Source organism: Podarcis melisellensis (genome assembly GCF_964234715.1).
Source record: "Podarcis melisellensis genome assembly, chromosome: Z".
NCBI classification, from domain to species: Eukaryota; Metazoa; Chordata; class Lepidosauria; order Squamata; family Lacertidae; genus Podarcis; species Podarcis melisellensis.
Window position 1 is genome coordinate 12672614 of NC_138547.1, and position 23089 is coordinate 12695702.

General features: G+C 47.9%; 1 protein-coding gene across 7 annotated transcripts; it reads left to right on the forward strand.

Moving 5' to 3' along the window:
* Positions 1 to 3598: 3598 nt before the first annotated feature.
* On the forward strand, positions 3599 to 21605 carry TOR4A (torsin family 4 member A). Of its 7 annotated transcripts, none has more exons than XM_081896526.1 (2): positions 3599 to 3734; positions 19323 to 21605. In XM_081896526.1, exons 1-2 carry the CDS (start codon positions 3692 to 3694, stop codon positions 20600 to 20602), a joined length of 1323 nt encoding a protein of 440 aa, XP_081752652.1. In that variant the 5' UTR covers positions 3599 to 3691; the 3' UTR covers positions 20603 to 21605. The 7 variants fall into 7 exon arrangements, with proteins under 7 accessions (XP_081752652.1, XP_081752653.1, XP_081752658.1 ...); XM_081896527.1 differs by lacking the exon at positions 3599 to 3734 and adding an exon at positions 5205 to 5411; XM_081896532.1 differs by lacking the exon at positions 3599 to 3734 and adding an exon at positions 5205 to 5411 and having other exon boundaries at positions 19328 to 21605.
* The last annotated feature ends 1484 nt before the right edge of the window (positions 21606 to 23089 follow it).

Consider the following 23089-nt stretch of genomic DNA (forward strand, 5'->3'; position numbering starts at 1 on the left):
TCCAGTGGGAAGACCTTCAGCATGTGCTCGGATCTGTACAGGCACCACTGGGGCCACTCTGGAGAAAAACTGCTCAAGCGCTAGGAGTATGGGAAAGGCTTCACACAGAACTCTAGGTGAGGCCAGCAGCACTGACTCCAGAAACAGTAGTGTTCGGAGCACAGACTGGAATGAAACAACAGGGGATATAGACATCATGTCTCGTCCATTACTTCATGATGCAAAACACAGAAACCAACAGCAGGTGTGGAATTCAGCGTCCTGAGATTTTCATGCTCAAGTGTTCACTTACAACCTTCCCCAGGATGCTGGGAGGAGCCATGGGTTGCTGTGTGGCTTCAATCGTCAGCACTTCCTCCTCTGCCTGCTCCTGTTACTGCCGCCAGTGAGAGGCTGCTTCCACCCTCTTTCCCCTCCACAGCAGGAGGAGGTGGAGAAGTAGCTGGCCGCTGGAGCCATGCTGCACTCAGCTCCATGCTTCACTCCACACTCAGCCTCCTCAACATTGGGGTGGGAGGACTGGCTCCCTGCAAAAGATGCTGAGAGGGCCCGCAGGCCCCCAGGAGCTGACGTATCTGCATACTGAGCAATGGCATCTTTCCAGCCCTTGGGACCTCCATAGGCCATGCCCCCTCCCCAGGCCACATTCCTTACTGCTCTGATGGTGCCTCTTGAGTGGAAGGAGACAGAAAGAGGTATGTGTTAGAAACCTACTGTACAAAAGTCACACTGATTGTTCGTTTTTGCCTACAGCCCTGCCCACCACTGCCTTGCAGACCCCAAGAAGCTCCCCACAGGGGAGTGTGGCCCCCAGCCTGAATAAAGGTCCCCCAACTCTGTTATAAAACAAGAATCTGCAGCAGGTTAATATGAAACTGTGGTAAGCCCTCCCATCAAATCTCCAGGAAATAAACAACTATCTTGACTATAAAAGAAGACATTGGAAGGCAGTCCTGTATCAGGAAATTTTAAATGTCTGATGTGCTACAATTTTTTATATATGCTGTAAGTTGCCTGCTGCCACTGCAGACCAAACAATTCTGGCTTGAAAGCAGCTAGGTAAAATTTTAAGCAGTACAGGTGGAAAGGCAAAAATTCAGTTGCTTCCTTCTGTTTGTATTCATTTTGTAGGGTCTGTCTTTGTTCAGTTCCTCAGCTCCACATCCTCTCACTTTACCCCCTTCTGCACCCTGACTATCTGCCTTGGTAGCAGAAATGAGTCCAGCACATAAGGAGCCACCACCCAAAGGCCCTGTTGCTGCTACCCATCCACCACCTCACCTCTGAAAGTGGAGGGATTCAGACTGGGGACTCCAATGATTATCTCAGTGATCAGACAGATGTGAATGGGACTTAGAGGTTCTTCAGATGCTGCCTCATTCCTAGGCTGTCTAGGGCAGGCCGGGGGGCACCTTTCAGCCTTGAGGGCTATATTCCATTCTGGGCAACCTCGGACGGTAGCAGGGGCACATAGAAGGTGGTTGAAAGAGCCAGAGGTGAAAGTGGGCAGAGCAATGAATGCAAATTTTACGCTCTGTAAAATAAGCTAGTGTCTGCACATTCATCCACACACCCCTCTCCATCCTCCATCCAGGCACGCAAAATACATTATCAGAGTTCAAGGACACACTATAGTCAGGTAAAAGCACCCAAGATGTCTGCAAGCGCCAGTGGGAGGCATGAAGGTGGTGGGGAAAACCCTGCGGGAGAACCTTGGAGGGCTGCATTTAACGTTCAGGCCCAAGGTTCTCCACCCCCTATTTAGGGGCTTTAACAATATTATCTTTAGCTAGCCAAAATGCAACTTCCAGCTTTTATTTAGAAATGTGGACCACATTGCAAAGAAGCATTGTTGTTTGATCTGCTAGCCAGTACAGTAGTAGGAACTCTGTCAAAGGAAAAAAATATCCAGCCTCTGCTTGGTTCTTTGACATTCTCTATGCTAATCAGCCATCAACAAACTTGAAAGCCACATTATCGCCTAATTCAGTTGCTGGAACAAGGAAAACCTATAAATCCCCTGTATTGTCCCATGCCATTCCCCTCCCCTCCCCTTTACACCACTGAACTCAATGTCAGATCCAGTTGGACAGCTCAAGCATCTTTTTGCTCTTGGGTGCAATTCTATCTTGTTCAGCATCTGACAGTTGGCCCCACCCAGCAAGCAATAGGGAAAACATGCAAAGCTTATGTTAGCACATAGCTTGGGGAAACCACCTCTTTCCTTGTACTTTGTGCCAGAGATTTCTCCCCCGGGTTTGTTTAGCTGAAGATGCTGCAATATGCAGTATGGCATGCTCCGGACTGGAGAGCAGATGTGGGGGACATGCCCTCCAGGTATTGTTTTGGAGATTATTGTATGTTGCCTTTCTTCCACAGCCGGAGTCTAAGGCAGTTTCCAAATGGATGGATGGATATCTAGATAGATAGATATCTAGATAGATAGAGCAAGTGCCTCAGTGTGTGAAACGCCTCAGTGTATGAAACTCCCATGCCACCCCCTCTTTAAAAAGGGCCTGCATATACCTTACCTTTCACTGGGTTTTCAGGGATATTTAATTTTTAAATCAACAATTCAAATTTAATATTTTAAATGAGATTCTTAAATGTGACAAAGTTACAGCATGGCATGCTCTCCTTCAAGGTGACAGCCAGCCAGCTGAGCTATGCCCTTTTCCGGGGTACACCATTACATCTCCTTCCCCTGTTTTTATTCTCTGCCTTCTAACAGTCAATCCACATTCTGGGCCAATGAGCAGGGTTAGTCCTCACTGGTCAGTTTAGAAGATTTCTCCCCTTAGCATCCCATCCGTTAATATTATTTGTACTTCTGTAAAACTTGGGAGTTCCCCAAAGCCTGCCAGTTCCTCCCTTGTGTATGGCTGGTACTAGGCCTTGTCCACACTTTCCGCTGAACACCGGTACAAGCTTAGCCTACACACATCCAAGCCATTCCACACCAGTACACAGACTGCATTCTCATGGAATGTTACAGGTGAGTAATTGTACAAGCTTACAGTTCAACTATTTGTCTGCACACTTTTGATCACATCAGGACCCATGCTTACAGAGCTTGCTATTAGCATCAAAGTGTAGTATCTTCTTAATATGCATTTTAAAAAATCAAGTAAATAAATAATGCTTAACTAAGTGAGCAATCGTGTCGCAGATAGCTCAGCACTAACATAAATCCTGTCTAAGCCCATGGCTATCACCATGTTGCAGCTGGTGATTAGGCTGAGCTGTAAGGGGGTGGGCTGAGGTATAAAGAGATGGTGTGTTTTTTTTAGTCAGGTGTAAAGGAATTAGAAGTCGGCCGTGTGTGGGGGAAATGTGCGGGCAAAGGACCCGGCAGATAGGCAGGGCTGGCAAGTGGAGTGAGCCCTAGCAGAATGCATGTACACATATAGCACATCTTTGGCCGTTTTGTATTGGTTTGCACAAATTTTATTTAGCATTGTTTTACAACTGTACGCACACGCGCGCGCACACACACACACACACTGGTCTGTATGACAATTATGCAAATTACAGAATACACCTGCCCATTGTTGCGTCTTTCAAAGGGATTTGCATACTCCTAACTCTAGGGCTCATTTCCCTGCAGAAAGTCAGAGGAGAAAAACAAAACCGTTCATTGAACATTGGGAAGTTTGGTCGAGGAAGCCAGAGCCTGAAAAGGGGCAATGACATGGGACTGTTTTCAGCTGATGCAGCAAGAGACCCTTCCAGTGGTGAGTGACTGGCCTTAGGAACTGTAAATGAGGGAGAAGAGCTATTCAAGGCATACCTACAACGGCCTTTAAAAGAAACAAAAACAAACAAACTGGCAACCCTGAAATTATTTGCCTGGTTTGATTTTGTTGTTGTGCTGGGTGGCTGCTTCAGCAGACAAAAAGCTGGGATGGGGAAGGTCTGTGGCTTATTTTTTTATTTTATTATATTCATATCCTCTGCCTATCTGCCAAGCCTTTTGCCAACCCCAAGGTTACAAAGTGAGCTTCATGACCGAGTGGGGATTTGAACTCTGGCCTCCTAGGTCCTTGGCCGACAGACATTCTAACAACTACACCACCGGTTGCCATGAAGCTCACTTGGGTGACCTTGGGCCAGTTGCCTATCCTACCTCACAGGGTTGCTGTGAGGATAAAATGGGCAAAGAGAGAGAACACTGTACAACCACCTTGAGCCTTTTGGAGGAAAGGTGGGAGGCCGTAGCAGGTGCTGTAACTCTCCAACCGCTTGACTTTATCCCCGAAGGCATCCTCTTCCATTGTCTCTCAAGGCAGACCAGTGCCAGCAACAACCTATGTTCCAGGGCTTGGATGTTTGGTGTGGTGGTTAGACCAGGGGCAGGCCACATTCATACCACACATTTAAAGCACTCTGATAACAGGTTATGGCTTTACCCAAAGAATCCTGGGAACTGTCATTTGTTCTGGGTGCTGAGAATTGTTGGGAGAACCTCCTTCCCCTCCCAGATCTACAATTCCCAGAGTTCCCTGAGAAAAGGGATCACCTGTTATACCACCCTTGAGAGCTGTAGGTTCACGAGAGGTCTCCTAACAACTCTTAAGTTCCTGTAAACTAAAACCATTGACTGTCCACAGTAGTATCATGGTGCTTTTTATGCTGTGAATGCGGCCTTAGACAGGGATAGTCCAAATCCCTTCAAATAGAGGATTGTCCTCTGTAAAAGTTGGTCATGTGGCTCATGTAATGAAGGTCTCAGACGTCACAGCTGGAGCACGTGGCCCAAGTGGAGCACAGCAGCCTGTCTGAAGTCATCCACCTTAATTGGGGGCCAAGTGAGAAGCTTCAGACTATTCTGTGGTGCAGGCCAGCTGGCCTACCGCCCCTTCACCTCTCTTTGACTCAAGAGACCCGTAGCGGAATGGGTGGCGACAGTGGCCTGATCTGCCTCACATAACCAGAGTCAGGTTTCCTGTCGCAACCCAGACGCAGCCAATGAATGGGCTTTTTGCCTCTCTCCGTGTGTGTATGTGGTGTTTATGTTTCTCTCTCTGTGTGTGTCTGAACTCTTGCAACACAGACAGGCCAGCAGCCAAACACAGCTGCACAGTGCTTTAGCGATAAGGCCTCAAGAGGGTGTGAGGAGGAAGCTCAGGAGGGAGGAGGGCCCTGCTCCCATCTCTTGCTCCTCTCTCTCTCTCTCTCTCTCTCTCTCTCTCTCTCTCTCTCTCTCTCTCTCTCTCTCTCTGACACACACACACACACACAGAGAGAGAGAGGAAAGGCCACATCAGCTTTGCACAAGTGGTTGCACTCTCAACCCTGCTGACTCGACTTCTAAAAAAATGCCACATGGCTAACGCCGGCTCCTTGGGACTGGCCCAGCTCCTTCAGAGGAGGGAAGCAAGGCTGCGAATCCGAAGAAGGCCCAGTGTTTGGTAATGCTCTCTGTCTGTCTGTGGTGGGGCTGGGCTGGATGGGTGGAGCGGAGAGTCCAGTATTTATTATTTTTTTGATGGGGTCAGTACAGGGTTGTAAAGTTGCTGGCTGCTCCAGAAGGAAGAAAACAACCTTCTGTGTCATTGTCTTTTAAGAGTATCTTAATTTGCAGCAGCAGCAACAACTTGTCTTTGCAGTGTTGGGAGTGGGGGGGGGGGATTATAATCACCTGGTAGTGGTCTTCAGATCAAGTTGCAGAGGAGCAAAAGTCTAGTGTATGAAGTTTGCAACCATGCAGAGAAATCAATGCCCTGAGCAAACTTCTATGCTGTGAGTAACTGGCTGGCATGCAGTTGGTTTAAGAGAATTAAGTTTTCACTGGTACAGAGCTGAAAAGGATGGCAGTGAAATGGCCTTTGCTGAATTTCTGCATCTGAAAAATGCTTTCAACTGTTAGGGGTTGTATGAGGCTGCTTTGGGTTGGCATCATTTTTTTCTTCTGTAATGGTCAGGGAAAGAGTGAGGGATGTGGGACTGGGTTTGCCAGCTGACCAGATAAAAACGGACCTGGCCTGCGTTTCACAAGTCACTTGATCTGTCTGCTGGCAAAACCTTTCAAAACAGCTTTGCCATCTGCTAATGTATGCCAGTTGAAGTGCAGCTAAAGGCAGATGAGCAGGGTTAGCTTAAAAGCTGGCAACTCTAAGGCTGCCATTAGTTTTGTTTTCTAGTTGGGCTCCTGCACATTAGCCATAGGAAAAGCAGGAAAGCTATAAGTGAAACTTTTTCCTGGTGTGGAAAGTGCATGTGCGCAGACTTTCCCTTGCATGTACTGTGCCTGGGAGTGATATTGTGGCTTATCAGGACATCTTTCTTTGGAAGTAGTTTGCAACTTCAATGGCAAGTCATGAATCTCTGGAAATGAGTTCTCTAACTAGGAATGAGACGCACGTCGCGCAGCACTCAAACATAAAAAGATGCACTTCCTGCTTTGGAACTTCAAGGGAAATGCACATGTCAAAACAGATTATTGAAAATTCTCTGGCAGTGCACACAGCATGACCACGTTGGTGATCAAGTGGTCACCCATCGGATGAACCATTTCTCCACTTAGAGGGTTTCCGGCTAGTGTTGCCACCTTTCTGCCTATTCCTATGCTTTTAACAGCTGCCTGCAATGGGATAAATTGAGCAGCTGAGGTTTTCCCCATTGCTTCAGCTCCATGCTAGGAAAAGCTTCAGTTGCTCAATTTGTGCCTACAAAGCAGGAGTAGTGCCTCCAGGCCTCTCTATGTGGCCCTCAAAACTCTTCCAAGACCACACCCCCTCTCTCTAGGTGACGCTTTGCATTGATCCTGCTTCACACCTTTAGTGTTTTTGCCTAGGTGGCCAGTACCCTTAAACTCTGATAATGCCTCTTGCTTGTCCAGGATGGAAGATAGAGATGTGTGTGTGTGTGTGTGTGTGTGTGTGTGTGTGAATAAGCTGACAGTACAAAGGTAAAATCCATTGCTCCAACCCACCTTTGCTCCTGGCCCTGCCTACCAACTGGTATGTGGCCCTCAGAAGGTTGTTTAGAGGGAATGTGGCCCTTCGGCTGAAAAGGTTCCCCCTGCGGTTGCTGCAGTTAAAAGCCCATCAGTAAAACAGGTTCGTAGCCTTACTTCCAGGGTTTGTGTGTGTCAGATGAGGTGACTCAGCACATCCGACATCCACAAACCATATGAAGACTGCTGGTCGCTGTTTGCCCAGATATCAGTGGAGAAAATGGTGGTGAGATAATATTCTGCAAAGCATTCCCTGACTAGTGTGGTTGCAAGTTGATTGCAAAGACCAGATGTTTCCACATCCTGAAAAATGCTTGTGATCCTTACATGTGGAAATTTTGAAGCATTCTGCCCTACTAGTCCCAGGAAACATTAACCAGGAGCCTGCAAATACTTTTGCTCCCTTCCTGTTGCCAGCCCTGCTGGAGATTTACAGCAGCAAACAGGGGGGGTGGGGGTGAGCACCTTCCATCAGTAGGAGCGTGAAGTGTTTCTGCTCAAGAATGAGGCCCAACAAGTTTTGCCTGCTCTTCCTGGGCCCTTCTTGGAATGCCAGTGTTCATAAGCAGCTACTTGAGAGCTGCTAAACCCATTTCCTGAGCTATTTGCTCCATCCCCTCCAATCTCCATGCTGAGGGCTTAGGGTGGCGCTGTGGTCTAAAGTAAACCACAGAGCTTAGGGCTTGCTGATCAGAAGGTTGGTGGTTTGAATCCCAGCGACGGGGTGAGCACCCGTTGCTCAGTCCCAGCTGCTGCTCACCTAGCAGTTCAAAAGCACATCAGAGTGCAAGTAGATAAATAGGTACCACTCTGGTGGGAAGGTAAACGCCGTTTCCGTGCGCTGCTCTCGTTCGTCAGAAGTGGCTTAGTCATACTGGCCACATGACCCAGAAGCTGTACGCCGGCTCCCTCGGCCAGTAAAGTGAGATGAGCGCCGCAACCCCAGAGTCGGCCACGACTGGACCTAATGGTCAGGGGTCCTTGTATCCTTTACTTTTAAACCCATTTCCTGAGCTATTTCTTTCATCCCTTCCAATCCCCACGCTGAGGGTTTAGGGTGATGGTGGATACCAATAAAGTTAAAACCATAAAGCTTCAGTTACAGGGATTAAGCCCCCTCCTCATCTCACGCCATTCAGACCATTGGTCTATCTAGCGCAGTACTATCCATGCTGACTGGCAGCAGCTCTCCATGTTTTCAGACACAGGATCCTTCCCTGCTCTGCCTGGGACCTTCTGTGTGCAAAGCAGGTGCTCTACCACTGAGCTATGGTCTTTCCCTTTAAACTTAGGAAGCTGCCTTTTATGAGGGAGTCGAACTATTGGTCCATCTAGCTCAGTACTGCATGGCCTGACTGGAAGTGACTTTCAAGGGTTCTGGCACATGGAGTTTGCCTCTGAGCTAAGTCCCTTGAAGGGCATAAAGAGGAGACCTGTTGGATCAGACCAATAGCCCATCTAGTTCAGAATTCTGTTCTCACAGTGGCCAACTAGATGCCCCACGGGACGCCTGCAAGCAGGTCCTGAGCGCAAGAGCCCTCTCTCCTCCTGCAGTTTTCAGCCACTGGCATTCAGAAATATAGTGCCATCGACAATGGAGGCAGAACAAAGCCACCATGGCTAGTAGCCATAGATAGCCTTCTCCATGAATCCTCTTTTAAAGTAATCCAAACCTGAAGGTCATCACCAGGGGCAGAGGAAGGGTGTGTGTGGTGGGGGCGGGCTGCCCGGGTGTCACCATTGAGGGGGGTGACAAAATGCTGGGTGGCACTCACCGTGGGGCCCCAAACGGTCCGCCCGCTGCCTCCCCCCCCTGCAGCTGTAGGGTGGCTGAGTGGGAGGAGGCAGGCAGACATTTTGGAGGCTCCGTGCCCCAGCTCGTCCTGCCCTGCCGGTGGCTGCCCCCCCCACTGCCCCAGGTGCCCAATCGGCTTGCTCTGCCACTGGTCATCACTGCCTCCTGTGGCAGTTCCATTGTTTAACTGTGCTGTGTAAAGAAGTTCTTCCTTTCGCACGTCTTAAATCCTCCAGCGTTCAATCTCATTCGGTGTCCATGACTTCTAGGTTTATGAGAAAGGGAGGAACACTTCTATCTATCCACTTTCTCTGTGCCATGCATAATTTTAAACATTTCTACAATAATGTCGCCTCTGAGTGTCCTTCCCTCCCCCCCCGCTAAACGAAGAAAGCCCTAATTGCTGAAACCTTTCCTCACTGGGATTGTCTGTCTCAGAGAGCTTGGGTAAGTTTCAGAGTAATGCTTTTAAAACCCTTGAGTAGCTGAGCTGTACTTATCAGAAGGAGGTGAGCTTGGGATGCTGAGAAAAAAATCGCTGTGCATCTGTTGCTAAACCATATGAAATGGTGGGCCAGCCTGACCTCTTGGGAAACTGACCTCTTGGGAAGCCTGAAAAGGTCTAGATCTAGCCAGTAATCTGCCATATGCTACCTTGAACACAAAAGATCCGCTGTTAGCCCTTATTGCTAGCAGTGAATTGCATAGTGGCTGCTGTTCAAGGAGACACAGGTAAAACAGGGGCTTATCCACGCTTACCTTTTTGCCTGCTCTTTCCAGACACAGATCTGTGCTTTAAAGCTCTGTATCTGAGTGCGCTCTCTCTCTCTCGCCACAGAGGTTTGCCCGCAAAGTTGAAGCGCAACAAATGACGATTCAGGTTTTCCACAGAGTCAGCATTCATGGGGAAAACTCCAGAGCAGAGATAGAGCCCTCAGAAATGGAGCTTTGAAGTGTGGACTGTTCCTAGAAAGGGTAATCCCTAAAAACATAGAGGAAAAATAATTTTAAAACTATTAAACATTAATAAAATTAAAAGTGTCTATCATCTACCTACCTACCTGATCTATTAAAAACATACAAGCAACCACAACAAAAACAGCACAGCACCAGTCCTTTCATTAAAAGCACTCTGTTCCCAAAAGCCTGTTGGAAAAAGAAGGTCTTCTTCACCTGTGGGCAGAAGGACAATAAGGAGCGAGTCAGTCTAACTTCTCTTAGGTCAGGAGGGAGTGCCAACGTCTGGGAACAAGAACAAGTGTTCCTCCAGTTAAGTATAGGTTGCAAGGAGGAATAACTCCCTTTTGCTTTCTCTGGAACATGCCACCAGTCATGGGATGACCTAGGCTCAGTGGAGGCTGTTCCATTAGAGTGCATGAGATGTTTCCCCTACCTGCCTGCCATCTTAATGGCATCCAGGGTGTGGTGGTAATGGCTGTTAGTTTCCTTACCCTGAGTGTCAGTGTTTACACTGAATGAGGAGAAGTCCCATTCAGTTCATATCTATTGGCGACCTTAACCTAATTCATGCTCTCATGGAACAATATGCAAAATGAAACGCAGCCCTCCTTGAACTTCTCTGAATTTTGCAGTGCAATTTTCTGGCCAAGTAATGTGTATAAGAATGCATATACTAGGGTAAAGTATGCATATATTAGTGAAAATAACATATGAAAGGCATTGTACTATGGGAAGTTGATTTCCAAAAATGTGTTTTCTTTTCTTTTCTTTTCAAGGGTTGCAAAACTGATATAGAAAATAAGAGGCACACCAACACCATACATTTAAAGCACTCTTATTCCACTTTAAGACACATGGCTTCCCACAAAGTGTCCTGGAAACTGCAGTTTGTTGAAGGTCTCCTAACAACTTTCAGCACCCTTAACAGACTACAATTCTGATGACTGGGTGGATGGGGGTAGTACAGGGTCATGGGGGATTGTAGAACCTTTCCTTTTTTGGGAGCAGGGTTCCTATGTAAACATCCTGCACACCCAAGCTCCCACAGACTGATTTGCATTGACTTATGCCTTGATGCTGCAAAGTTCTGGTGTTAATTGGCTCTAGGCAGCTAATGAATGAACCCACTATTTGCAGTACTAAATATTTTTTTGCTCAGGCAGTTTTGTGACAGAACGTCCATTGCAAGGGGCATTGCCAAGGATATTCTGGGATACCCGAGGTCTCTGCTTTCTTCTACTTCCTCCCACCCACCCGCCCTGCTCCATTCTTCAGAGAAGTGCTTGAAATGGCTTTCATTTGAAGGAAAATTGCTGTTACTTTGGTAAGGGACCAGGCATTTTGAAACTGGGGGCTTTTCATTTCTGTGCATTTATGTCTCTACACTATAATTATTATTTTTTTAAAAAAACACAATAGCACATCCTGTGGGCTGCATTATTGAAACTTTTGAAAGCTGTTTCACTTTGCTCTGAAAAAACCCCAAAAAGAAACCCATTTTCTAAGTGTGTGCCTGATTTGCTCTCTGTGAGCTGTAATTTACTCTGTGAAAAAACAACAACCATTTGCTCTCTCTATCATCATCATCTTCTTGTTGGATCTCAAAAGGACATAGGCCACATCCACACTATGCATTTAAAGCAGCATCGTACCACATTAAGCAGTGATGGCTTCCCACAAAGAATTATGGGAGCTGTGGGGGGGGGCTTTAAAAAAAAAGCTGCTAAGAGTTGTTAGAAGACCCTAATTCCCCTCAGAGACTTACGATTCCCAGAGTTCCCTGTGAAAAGGGATTGACCGTAGAACCACTCTGTGAACTGTAGTTCCGTGAGGGGACTGGGGGGGTCTTCTAACACCAGTCTTAACATACTACATTTCCCAGAATTCTTCAGGGAAGCCATAGCTGTTTAAAGTGGTATCATAGTTCATTAAATGTATGGTAAGAATGTGACGCGGGTGGTGCTGTGGTCTAAACCAAAGAGCCTAGGACTTGCTTATCAGAAGGTCAGCGGTTCGAATCCCCGCAACGGGGTGAGCTCCCGTTGCTCGGTCCCAGCTCCTGCCAACCTAGCAGTTCGGAAGCATGTCAAAGTGCAAGTGGATAAATAGGTACCGCTCCGGTGGGAAGGTAAACGGCGTTTCCGTGCGCTGCTCTGGCCTGCCAGAAGCGACTTAAGTCATGCTGACCACTTGACCTGGAAGCTGTATGCCGGCTCCCTCAGCCAATAAAGCGAGATGAGCGCCGCAACCCCAGAGTCAGCCACAACTGGACCTAAACGGCCTCGGTCCAGTATACCTGAAGGAGCGTCTCCACCCCCATCATTCTGCCTGGACGCTGAGGTCCAGCGCCGAGGGCCTTCTGGCGGTTCCCTCATTGCGAGAAGCAAAGCTACAGGGAACCAGGCAGAGGGCCTGCGAGAAGCAAAGCTACAGGGAACCAGGGCGCCCGCCCTGTGGAACGCCCTTCCAGCAGATGTCAAAGCGATAAACAACTACCTGACATTCAGAAGACATCTTAAGGCAGCCCTGTTCAGGGAAGTTTTTAACGTGTGATATTTTACTGTATTTTTGGTTTTATGAAAGCCGTCCAGAGTGGCTGGGGAGGCCCAGCCAGGTGGGCGGGGTATAAATAATAAATTATTATTATTATTATTATTATTATTATTATTATTATTATTATTATTATTATTACTACTACTACTACTAATGGTCAGGTGTCCCTTTACCTTTTAAGAATGTGACCACGCTGTCAGCCTCAGCAGAACAATGAGACCTGAAAGGTCATTTTTATTGTACAATCTTAGGAGGAGTGTGGGCGTGATGTGACTATCATGAAGGGACCCTTTGCCTCTGAATTTGCCACCAGGCAACTGCTGTTAATGTAGTATAAGAGTGCTTTAAATGCATGGTGTGGATCCTACCTGAGAGAAATCAGAACTGACAGGTTCACCCACACCTGAGCTCATGTAAAACTCAGCTGGATGGGGACAAAACTAGATTTAGATGGCTGTGCCTGTCATTGGCTCTGGTGCCACCTATTTCTGGGCTCCCTGACTTCTGCCAATGGGCAGCAGCCTCCACAGCCGGGGCTTTCTAGTAATCTGAGAGAGAACTGGTTTATTTCCTTTGTTTGCCGCTGGCTGGAACTCCTCTTCCTGGCTGCCATGACGGACCAAACGTACAGAAAGTGCATCGTTGATTCTGTAGCGTCTGACTCATGGTTTGGGTTTATGTGGTAAGAACAGAGCCCTTGCATGGATTCACTGGCTTCCTCAAAATATAACTACCAAGAACACTAGAAGCCCCTTTTGTTCCTTCCTGTGCAGTGTGCAACAGGAAGAAAACGATTAAAGGGGGTTAAACTTTAAGAACAGAGGAAGAACTCTGTAGCACTGAACTGAAAGGTCCATTGAGTAAAAGTATCCTGTTTCCACAAGCCTGGCATGGTAAGAGAAATGGTCCCTGGTTGTTATTACCCAGGTCCCCTCCCAGCATCCTCTGTATTGTATATTTATAATGATTTGTGCTCATGTTGTTATCAGCCACCCGCTTTTGTTCCTATTTGAGCCTGCAAAAGTTTTGGGGCAGATATCCTGCTTCGTTTCCTGCATGTTCCATAGTGTTCTGCTGAAATTCTGTAACTTTTCATACCACAATTGTTCTGGTTTAATTTTATGAGTGTCCTCCTTCTGTTCCCCCTGTAGAACAAGTGTGCCCACCTGCCCGGCAGCAATAATGTGGTACCATTTAGGAGGCATATCACAGAACAAGAAATAAAATAGAATGATGACCTGTCCAGTATAAACCCTCTACCAATGCACTGTTGTTGTTTCACATTGCAGTGCATTGTTAAACTCTGGAACTCTCTCCCAAAGGAGTCACTGGTAGCCACTAACTTGGAAGGCTTTAAAAGAGGATAAGGCAAAATCATGGAGCATAGGACTATCAGTTGCTGTTAGTCATGATGACTTTGTTCTGTCTCCATAATCAGAAGTAGTAATGCTACTAAATGCCAGTTGTTTGAAGCCGCAGGAGGGGAGAGTGTTGCACTTAGGTCCTGCTTGCAGGATTCCCATTGTGTCATGAGCTGGCTGGATGCAAATGAATGGTGGGAGGCATCAGCAAGGGGTACTTCCAAGGGAACCCCCAGGGGAAGAAGGCTCAGAGCCAGGGGCTTGATGGTGGGACGGTGAAGTGTGGTCAGAAGGAGAAGACAGAGCAGATTGGGACGAGGAAGTGCCAGAAGTTGAAGAAAAAGCCAGGGACAGAGAGCAGTCCAGGCTCAGAGGCAGAAAAGGAGGCAGGACAAGGGGGCAGGACAAGAGGCAGCGATGAGGAAGGCCACTGAAGAATCCAGGGAGTCTCCCCCTCCTACTGCAACCAGCTCCCCCAAACCGACCTGGTCCCTAAAAACACGCAGAGAGATTGGTTGTGCTCAGAGGCAGTCTCTGATTGCTTGGGGGAAAACGCTGGAGAGGACAGAACTTAGGCAGCTATGGGAAGGCGGGGACCTTCAGTCCTTGCAGCTGCCTCATTGGGGCAACACATACTGGGAAGAGTTGGTAGGATTACTGGCCTGCACTGTTTTGGTTGCTGACACCATCTGACCTACGCTTGACTCTGGTTCCTGATACACTGGAACATCTGGTTGGCCAACATGAGAATGGAATTATTCTTATTCTTATTATTATTATTATCATCATCATCATCTTAATGTTTTTATACAGCTCTGCTTATGTTCTTATGCTTCAAGGTGTGGGGAACTACAACTCCCACCATCCTTTGTTACTGCCCATTTTGATGGGGCTTATGAGAGTTCTAGTTCAACAACATCTGGTGGGCCAAACGTTCCCCATTCCTGGACTGAGTTATATTCGGAGTAAGCCCTTTGTCCATCAGCTTCAATGTGGCCGTAATGAGTTTGTCCAAAAGATCCCAGGTTCAGTTCCTTAAATTTTCAGGTAACAGGAAAAGACCGCGTGTCTTAAAATTATGGAGAGCCATTGCCTTTCACCATAGACAATGCTGAGCTAGGTAGAGCAATGGTCAGATTTGGTAAAGGCAGCTTTCTATGTTACCTATAAATAAGGCCAGCCCACCTTCTTGCCTTCTTTCTTATAACCAATCAGGTGGTGGTTCCGCCTGTCACTGGCTCTTTCTCCACCTAATGTTCATCTCCCTGCCTCCTGCCCTACAGTGGAGGCTGGTCTATTAGGATGAATGGGTAAGTGCCCCACCAACCTCGGTCAGCACTCACTCGCCAGCCTTCTTACAGCCAGTCCAGAGGGTTGTCCTGCCTGTCACCTTCCTCTTCCTTACTGTCAGCATTGCTCTTGCAGAACTCAGCAGGGAGGAAGAGGACGGGGCCTAAGATAAAATGGCTTGGCCCTGCCTGTCATTGGCTCTGCCTCCACCTATCGTGGGCTCTGGGCTCCACCCACTGTTTCCCCCTCCCCTCCCCTGCCTCCTGCCCTACCAGCCCCAATGTGTACCAGCCACCACTGCTCTTTCCTCTGGAGATTGCAAGTGACTGGAAATGGCAGGGAAGCAGAGCTCAGGTGAACGTTAAGAGAACTGTCCTGACGGTAAGAGCTGTTTGACGTTAGAACAGCCTCCCTCAGGAGGTGGTAGTTTTCCCTTTGCTGTAGGTGTTTGAAACAGCTGCTTGGACGGCTCACCTGTCAGGGATCCTGCAGTCGCCTCCTGCATTTCAGATCTTGTACTGAGTTGCTGGCTGGATCGGATGATTTCTAAGGTCCCTTCCACCAATTCGGTGACTTGCTGATCTCTAGAAGTTAATTACTGAGATTGAAAATGCATGCCTTCTTTTTGTTGCATGCTTGATCTAGGCAGCGCCCATCCTGCTGTTTTGCATCCTGCTCTCACTGGGTCAAACATATTTTTCTAGTAGAAGTTTAACCCAAAGAACAATTGGCCTCTTGGCACTGAAATCAGTGCTGATGAGTGAATGAATGCAGCCTGGTGGTGGGATGGGCCTGTCTGCTGCCCTCCTGATAGCTTCTCCCTGGGTCTGGCAGAGCTTCTCCCTATTGTCTATAGAGGCTTGTTTTCATATTCCCATCCTGCTTCTCGAGTTCAAAAGTGCCAATGGAATTTATAACATTCCACAATCCAAACTGTCCATTATATATATGCACACAGTTCTAAAACTAGGAATGAAGGCTGTGTTATGCATAGTCAGGGCATTCGTCCATCTAACCAGTTTAGTCTTATTATCATTAGTACTATTCCCCCCCCCCCACTCCACAAAGTCTTCATGGACCAGATCTGCATTCAACATGCAGGATTTCTTTACCCCCCCCTATAAAATGGCAGGGTTTTGACCAGCCAGCCTATATAGTTGAAATTGCACAAGATACAATCCCTACTCTTATGTCCATAGTTGTCTTTATTTATTCTACTGGATCTAATAAAGAGAAAGAAGTGGGGGTAGATAAATAAATAGGGGACAAACCAAACCTAATAACTTGGGGGATGAGTGGCATTTTGAATAGGTGGCAGGTTTCTGAGCCAGCTGATCCTGGCCTTAGCTGGATGACGTCGCCCATCCCAGGTGAGCCAACTGAGCTGAGGCCAGGATAAGTCCCGAAACGGGTGTTCTACAGGTGTGATGGGGTGTGTTATAGGTTGGTGCAGGAGGAGACATAGCCCTGTTCTAAACTCTGTTCAGATTGGTCATGTGACCTGGTAACCCAGTGGGAGTTCCCTAGTACAAAGGTGGTCTAAGTCAAAGTGTGTTTTAAAGACTTTCCCTCCTCCCCTGGAGGATTCAGGTGTCACCAGCCCTGCTTCTTAATGGAGTTTTGAATCAGGGTTAGTTACCCTGGCATGATTTACCCCAGAATAGATTACGTTGGCTTCCTTTAGTTTGGATTGTTCTACCCATCAACAAACCAATGGTTATTGAAGGGATTCATCACTGAACTTCATGAAGTTGTTAAAATTAATGGCATTGTTATTTGCTATCTGAAGAAGTGTGCATGCACATGAAAGCTTATAGCAAGAGCAAACTTAGTTGGTCTCTAAGGTGCTACTGGACAATTTTTAAAATTTTTAAAATATATTTCGGCATTGTTATTTGTTAGTCATTTAAAAACAGTGAGTTGGGCCATCTACTGAATGCCCTTTATCTTCCTGTCCGCTACATGCTAATGCTTCAGAGTCAGGCTGAATGTGAAAGGTTTTGTGGTTCAGCAGATCCATGCTTTTACATTGCAATATTATTATCATTATTAAAAATAAACAAATCCTATTTTGCAGTCGGCTGTTAAAAGCAGACAGGAGTATGTGTTTTGAAAGGCAGTAGCCTCTAGATGGCACTGCTCTCCAAGAAAAGGGGATTGCTTTTGACTTAAAAAAAAAACCAACCCAGAAAACTTACATGCTGGTTTTTATGGTCTGGTTTTGTGAAACAGATACTTATGTGGAGACTGTGAGGGGGTTAAGAGACACACGAAGTGTAGTGCTGATCGTAACCAACTCTTCTGTTGGTGACCTCTTCCTTGCATTTCCCCAGATTCCTCTGGTAAACCAACAAGCAGTGCCCCTCCCCCACCTGACATTTGGAAGTAGACCAGGGGTCAGCAAACTTTTTCAGCGGGGGTGGGGTGGGGCTGGTTCTTTGTCCCTCTGTGTCAGGGGCTGGACTATTTTGGGAGGGGCGGATGAATGAATTCCTATGCCCCACAAATCCCAGAGATGCATTTTAAATAAAAGGACACATTCTACTCATGTAAAAACACACTGATTCCCGGACTGTCAGCAGGCCGGATTTAGAAGGCGATTGGGCCGGATCCGGCCCCCGGGCCTTAGTTTGCCTACCCATGAAGTAGCCTGTCCCTGGACCTGAAGGTTCCAATTGCTGTCATGCAGGGTCAGTGCCAGACTCTTTTGGGGAAGGGGGTTTGGCACAGTGCCACTTGCACCCCCCCCCCCCACAGACAGGACACAGTGCTGCTTAAGAGGGCCACCACATGCCTTTGCCCACTAATGAAAATAATTCAGGGCCCAGTGAATGGTGATGCAGCTGGATTGGGCTGGTTGGGAGCTCTTCCAAGCCCCTGGAGCCCTTGACTAGTAAAGGTAAAGGCCCAGTCGTGGCCGACTCTGGGGTTGCGGTGCTCATCTCGCTTTACTGGCCGAGGGAGCCGGCGTACAGCTTCCGGGTCATGTGGCCAGCATGACTAAGCCACTTCTGGCGAACCAAAGCAGCGCACGGAAACACTGTTTACCTTCCCGCCAGAGCGGTACCTATCTATCTACTTGCACTTTGACATGCTTTCAAACTACTAGGTTCGCAGGAGCTGGGACCGAGCAACGGGAGCTCACCCCGTTGCGGGGATTCGAACCGCCAAACTTCTGATCGGCAAGTCCTAGGCTCAGTGGTTTAACCCACAGCGCCACCAGCATTCCTTTGGAGCCCTTGACTAGTGCTCAACTAAACCAATGGCTGGCACCAGGCCTGCTAGCATAGTTAACTTATATTTATATATATAGAATTGTTTCTATGTGTTTGCGGGAACATAAGTTGTTTTTAAATATGGAATTGTTTTTACTGGATTTATTCAGGGAGCTGTTTTCTTGTTTTATGGCTGTATTTGCTTTATAATTGTATATTCTGATGTTACAATGAGCCCTCAGACCTTATGGTACAGGTCACGTAAGAAATCTAATGAAATAAATGAGATTTCTGTTGATAGGAGATCTCTCTTCCACAAACGTGTCCCACTCACCTCCCTCTCCTCTCACAACAACCCTGTGGCATTTTGATACGGGAAGTAAACCATTGTACAGTGGTGCCCCGCAAGACGAACGCCTCGCAAGACGAAAAACCCGCTAGACGAAAGGGTTTTCCGTTTTGGAGGCGCTTCGCAAAACGAATTTCCCTATGGGCTTCCTTCGCAAGACGAAAGCCCATAGGGAAATCTCCAGGGACAGCGGGGAAGTGCAGCGCGTCTTCCCCACTGTCCTCGGACCTCCTCCGAAGCCTGGCGATGGGGCGGAGAGCTCTCCGCCCCATCGCCAGCCTCCTCCGAAGGCTTGCGGTGGGAGGAGGGCTTTCCTCCCCACCGCCAACATTCAGAATGCTGTTCTGAATGTTGGCGGTGGGGAGGAAAAACCCTCCTCCCACCGCAAGTCCCGGGAACAGAGGAGAAGCGCTGCGCGCCTTCCCCTCTGTTCCCGGACCTGTCCTGAAGGCTTGCGGTGGGAGGAGGGCTTTCCTCCCCACCGCCAACATTCAGAATGCTGTTCTGAATGTTGGCGGTGGGGAGGAAAAACCCTCCTCCCACCGCAAGTCCCGGGAACAGAGGAGAAGCGCTGCGCGCCTTCCCCTCTGTTCTCGGACCTGTGCTGAAGGCTTGCGGTGGGGAGAAAAGCCCTTCTCCGCACCGCCAGCCTGGCAAGCGGTCTCCATAGGAACGCATTAATTGATTTTTAATGCATTCCTATGGGAAACCGTGCTTCGCAAGACGAAAAACTCGCAAGACGAAAAAACTTGCGGAACGAATTAATTTCGTCTTGCGAGGCACCACTGTACCATGCTGCCTTTCCTGCTGTGTTCTTATGCTTCTTTTTCTTCTCCCGTAGAGAAGGCAGGAAAGCGAGACCCACGGCAAGAGCTTACAATGGAGGGCCGGAAGCAGGCCTTGAAAAGCCCCCAGAAGCTCTCTCTGCTCTCGTCCCCAGTGCGGGCTGCCATTCGCCTGCGGAGGACAGCTCATGCCTTTAAGAAGAACTTCCTGCCTGCGGACTCCAAAGCAAAGCTTCTCCAGAGGCAGATCTCCTTGGGGAAGGCCAGACTGGGCAGTGCCTCCACCTCCCTCTTGAGCCAAGCGAGCTTTGAGAGTTCTCAGTACTTCACTTTTGATACCTCGGTTCAGGAGCCCTCAACCAGATCCAGCAAGCGGAGGAAGAGGTCAAAGAACCCCAGGGTATTGTACCCAGGAAACTCCAGGAAATACCTCCCTGCCGAGCACAAGAGCAAAGCCAAGAGGTGCCTCCTGTTGCTTGTAGGAATTGTCTGCTTCCAGATCCTGAACGCCATCGAGAATCTGGACGATAACCTCCTGAAATATGATCTGGATGGTCTGGAGAAGACAATGCACCGAGAGGTTTTTGGGCAGGCCTTAGCAGTCGAGAGCACTGTGGCATTGCTCAAGGACTACCTGGCAACCCACATACACAACAAACCACTGGTCATCTCCTTCAACGGCCCAAGTGGGGTTGGGAAGAGCCACGTCGGTTGGCTGCTAGCCAAACATTTCAGGTCAGTCATGGGGCACAACTCTGTGCTCCATTACTTCGCCATGCACCACTGCCCAGACAGCGCTTCCACATCAGCCTGCCAGCAAGATTTATCTAAGACGATCAGCGAGATGGTCACCCTAGCTGAAATTGAAGAGAAGATCCCCGTGTTTATCCTGGACGAGGTGGAGTTCATGTCTACAGCCTTGCTGGAAACACTGGGCGGGTTCTTCCAGACGAACCAAACCAACGAGTTCCTCAATGCCGTGTACATCCTGATAAGCAACCTGGGGGGCAACGAGGTCGCCAATGTTCTCCTTCAGAATGCCTCTGGCGACCTACTGCAGCCCCAGAAGAAGGTGGAGTTGCTGCAGGCTGCTCTCCGTCCTGTCCTTGACCAAGTCCACCCTCTTTGGATGTTGGCGGAGATCGTTCCCTTCGTCTTGCTGGAGAAGAGCCACATCCTAAGCTGCTTCTATGAGGAGATGATGAGCGAAGGCCTTTATCCCGATCCGAGCCACGTGGAGAGCTTAGCCAGCCAGATCAACTATTACACTCAAGGAGGCCAACAGTATGCCATCACCGGTTGTAAGCAAGTTATAGCCAAGGTGAATCTACTGTAAAGGACAATTGGGAACTTCTGACAAAAGGGCTGCCTTCCCCCTCTTTTCATTATGGAAGGGTGAACTGCAGGGGTCGAGAACTTTCAGCCCATGGGCCAAATGCGGCCTTCTAGGCTTCATTATCCCTCACATGTACTGGGTTGACCAATGCCTGGACTTATTTGCAAATGAATAGGGATGAGAGCAACGTGGCTTTTGGTCGCCAGAATGTACAGCTAGGAATATAGGAAGCGAAGGACTTACACTTGAGATTGCTTTTTTCCTTTTCCCTCCCATTTCTTTTTTACCTCACGTTTCATGTCTTTTCAGATTGTGAGCCTGACGGCAAAGGACTGCCTTAGTACTGATTATTGTGAGCTGCTCTGAGACCTTTTTCTTTCTTTCTTTGGGGTGTGAATGGCCTGAATAAATAAATATGCCTTTGGGGAAAGGAATGATTTTTCAACCACTCTGTAAACTGTAGCTCTGGAAGGGGAATAGGCGGTTGTCTAGCAACTCTTAGCAGTCTTATCAAACGACACTCTCAGGATTCTTTGAGGGAAGCCATGACTCTTTAAAGTGATATGATACTGCTTGAAGTGTATAGTGTGGATGGAGCCCAAGGCATTGCTGGAGTTGAAGGAAAGGCATAACTCTCAGGGTGTTAATGTGAAACAAGGCCAGTGAGAGGTGTGGCCAGGGGAGAGTTCTGAGGGCCAGATAGAGAGGACATGAGGGCCACATTTGGTCCTCAGGCCCTGAGGTTCACCATCCCAGCTATAAATGCTTTTGAATCGGGCTTTTTCCTTTGAAGGGGCACCAGCAAGTTTCCAATCTTGAACTGGTGGCTCCCAAGGGTTGAAATAGAAGAAAGAGAAAATCTTACACAATTACAAGGAGAAGCAAAGATCAGAATATACGGTAACTGCATTTAATCCTGATGGTTTTAAATAAAAGTTGCCTCCAGATGGAGGCTTAATATTGTAAACAGGTCATTCAGATATTGCAAATGAGTTGTTGGCAATTTTTTATATATAGATAAAAAGACTGACTGGATTTGTAGCCTCTAAATCTGGATTAAATGGGATGGCAGGATACAAGCTGGGATTTTGATGCGGATGTTGTCATGTGGATGCAACATAAAGCCTGAATGGATGAGGAGCACCGATTCTATCTGGAAGCCCCCAAGTTCTTTGTTGTTCCGTAACATTGTCAGTTTAAAAAGCAGCAACGTTTTCTTGAAAACACAGTCAAAAATTAAATTAAAAAGTTGGGGGAAAAATGTCAAGCTAATCATATTATCAGCACTGTATTGATTTTGGTTTATTAGTATTCTTTGATAAAGAAGCAGCAAAAATGGGTTGTAGCCAATGCTATTCGGAGCAGACACATTGAAATGCATGAATGTGACTCGTTAACACATCCGCTTGCCCCACACTTTCCCTGGGAAAACCCACTCTTTGCCACTGAACCAGAGTAAACGTCAATTGGAAAACTGCTTGGACCCATGCTTTCTAGGTATGGGACAAGTGGGACGAGCCCTAAGGTAGTGTACACATTACTGCTTACAGTGATGACAAAACTGAGCTAGATAGACCAATGGTCTGTCTTAGTATAAGGCAGCTTCCTGTGTATGTTGGCTGTTCATTTAGAGCCACGAGGACTAGAATCGTACTTTATTTCTAGGGGAAGTGCCATAGCTCAGTAATAAAGCTTCTGCTTTGCATGCAGATGGTCCTAGGTTCAATCCCCATTATCTTCAAGCAGGGCAGGGAGAGAACCCTATCTGAAACCCAGGACCCATAAAAGCCACGGTTAAGCTGAGGTGTACTCATTTCAGAGAGCTGCTAGGTAAAGGTAAAGGTAAAGGTACCTCTGCCCGTACGGGCCAGTCTTGACAGACTCTGGGGTTGTGCGCCCATCTCACTTAAGAGGCCAGGGGCCAGCGCTGTCCGGAGACACTTCCGGGTCACATGGCCAGCGTGACATCACTGCTCTGGCGAGCCAGAGCTGCACACGGAAACGCCGTTTACCTTCCCGCTGGTAAGCGGTCCCTATTTATCTACTTGCACCCGGAGGTGCTTTCGAACTGCTAGGTTGGCAGGCGCTGGGACCGAGCAGCAGGAGCGCACCCCGCCGCAGGGATTCGAACCGCCGACCTTTCGATCGGCAAGTCCTAGGCGCTGAGGCTTTAACCCACAGCGCCACCTGCGTCCCTAGAGAGCTGCTACACATGTGCAAATAACAGCACACCACTTCACTAGATGGGAATTCAGTCCTGGGAACAAAACAGGTAATGGGCATCAGGTAAAGACATCCCCACCAGCTCTCCAGGTGTTTTCAAGATCTCACATTGTCAGCTCTATTTCTGCCCCTTTGCCCTGAATTAGGAATCAGCTTCAGGCTGTGCCCCATAGCATTGCAATTCTAAATAAATGTTTCCCGCCACCCCAATCTCTGGGCAGTCCAATATTCCAGGGGTTCCAGGCGCTTACCCAAAGTCTGTTT

Bases quoted from the DNA above. Each gene is read 5' to 3' on its own strand.
- TOR4A (XM_081896526.1), top strand. From the start codon at position 3,692: ATGGGACTGTTTTCAGCTGATGCAGCAAGAGACCCTTCCAGTG. The intron at 3,735-19,322 runs GTGAGTGACTGG...CTTCTCCCGTAG, and splicing joins AGCAAGAGACCCTTCCAGTG to AGAAGGCAGGAAAGCGAGAC.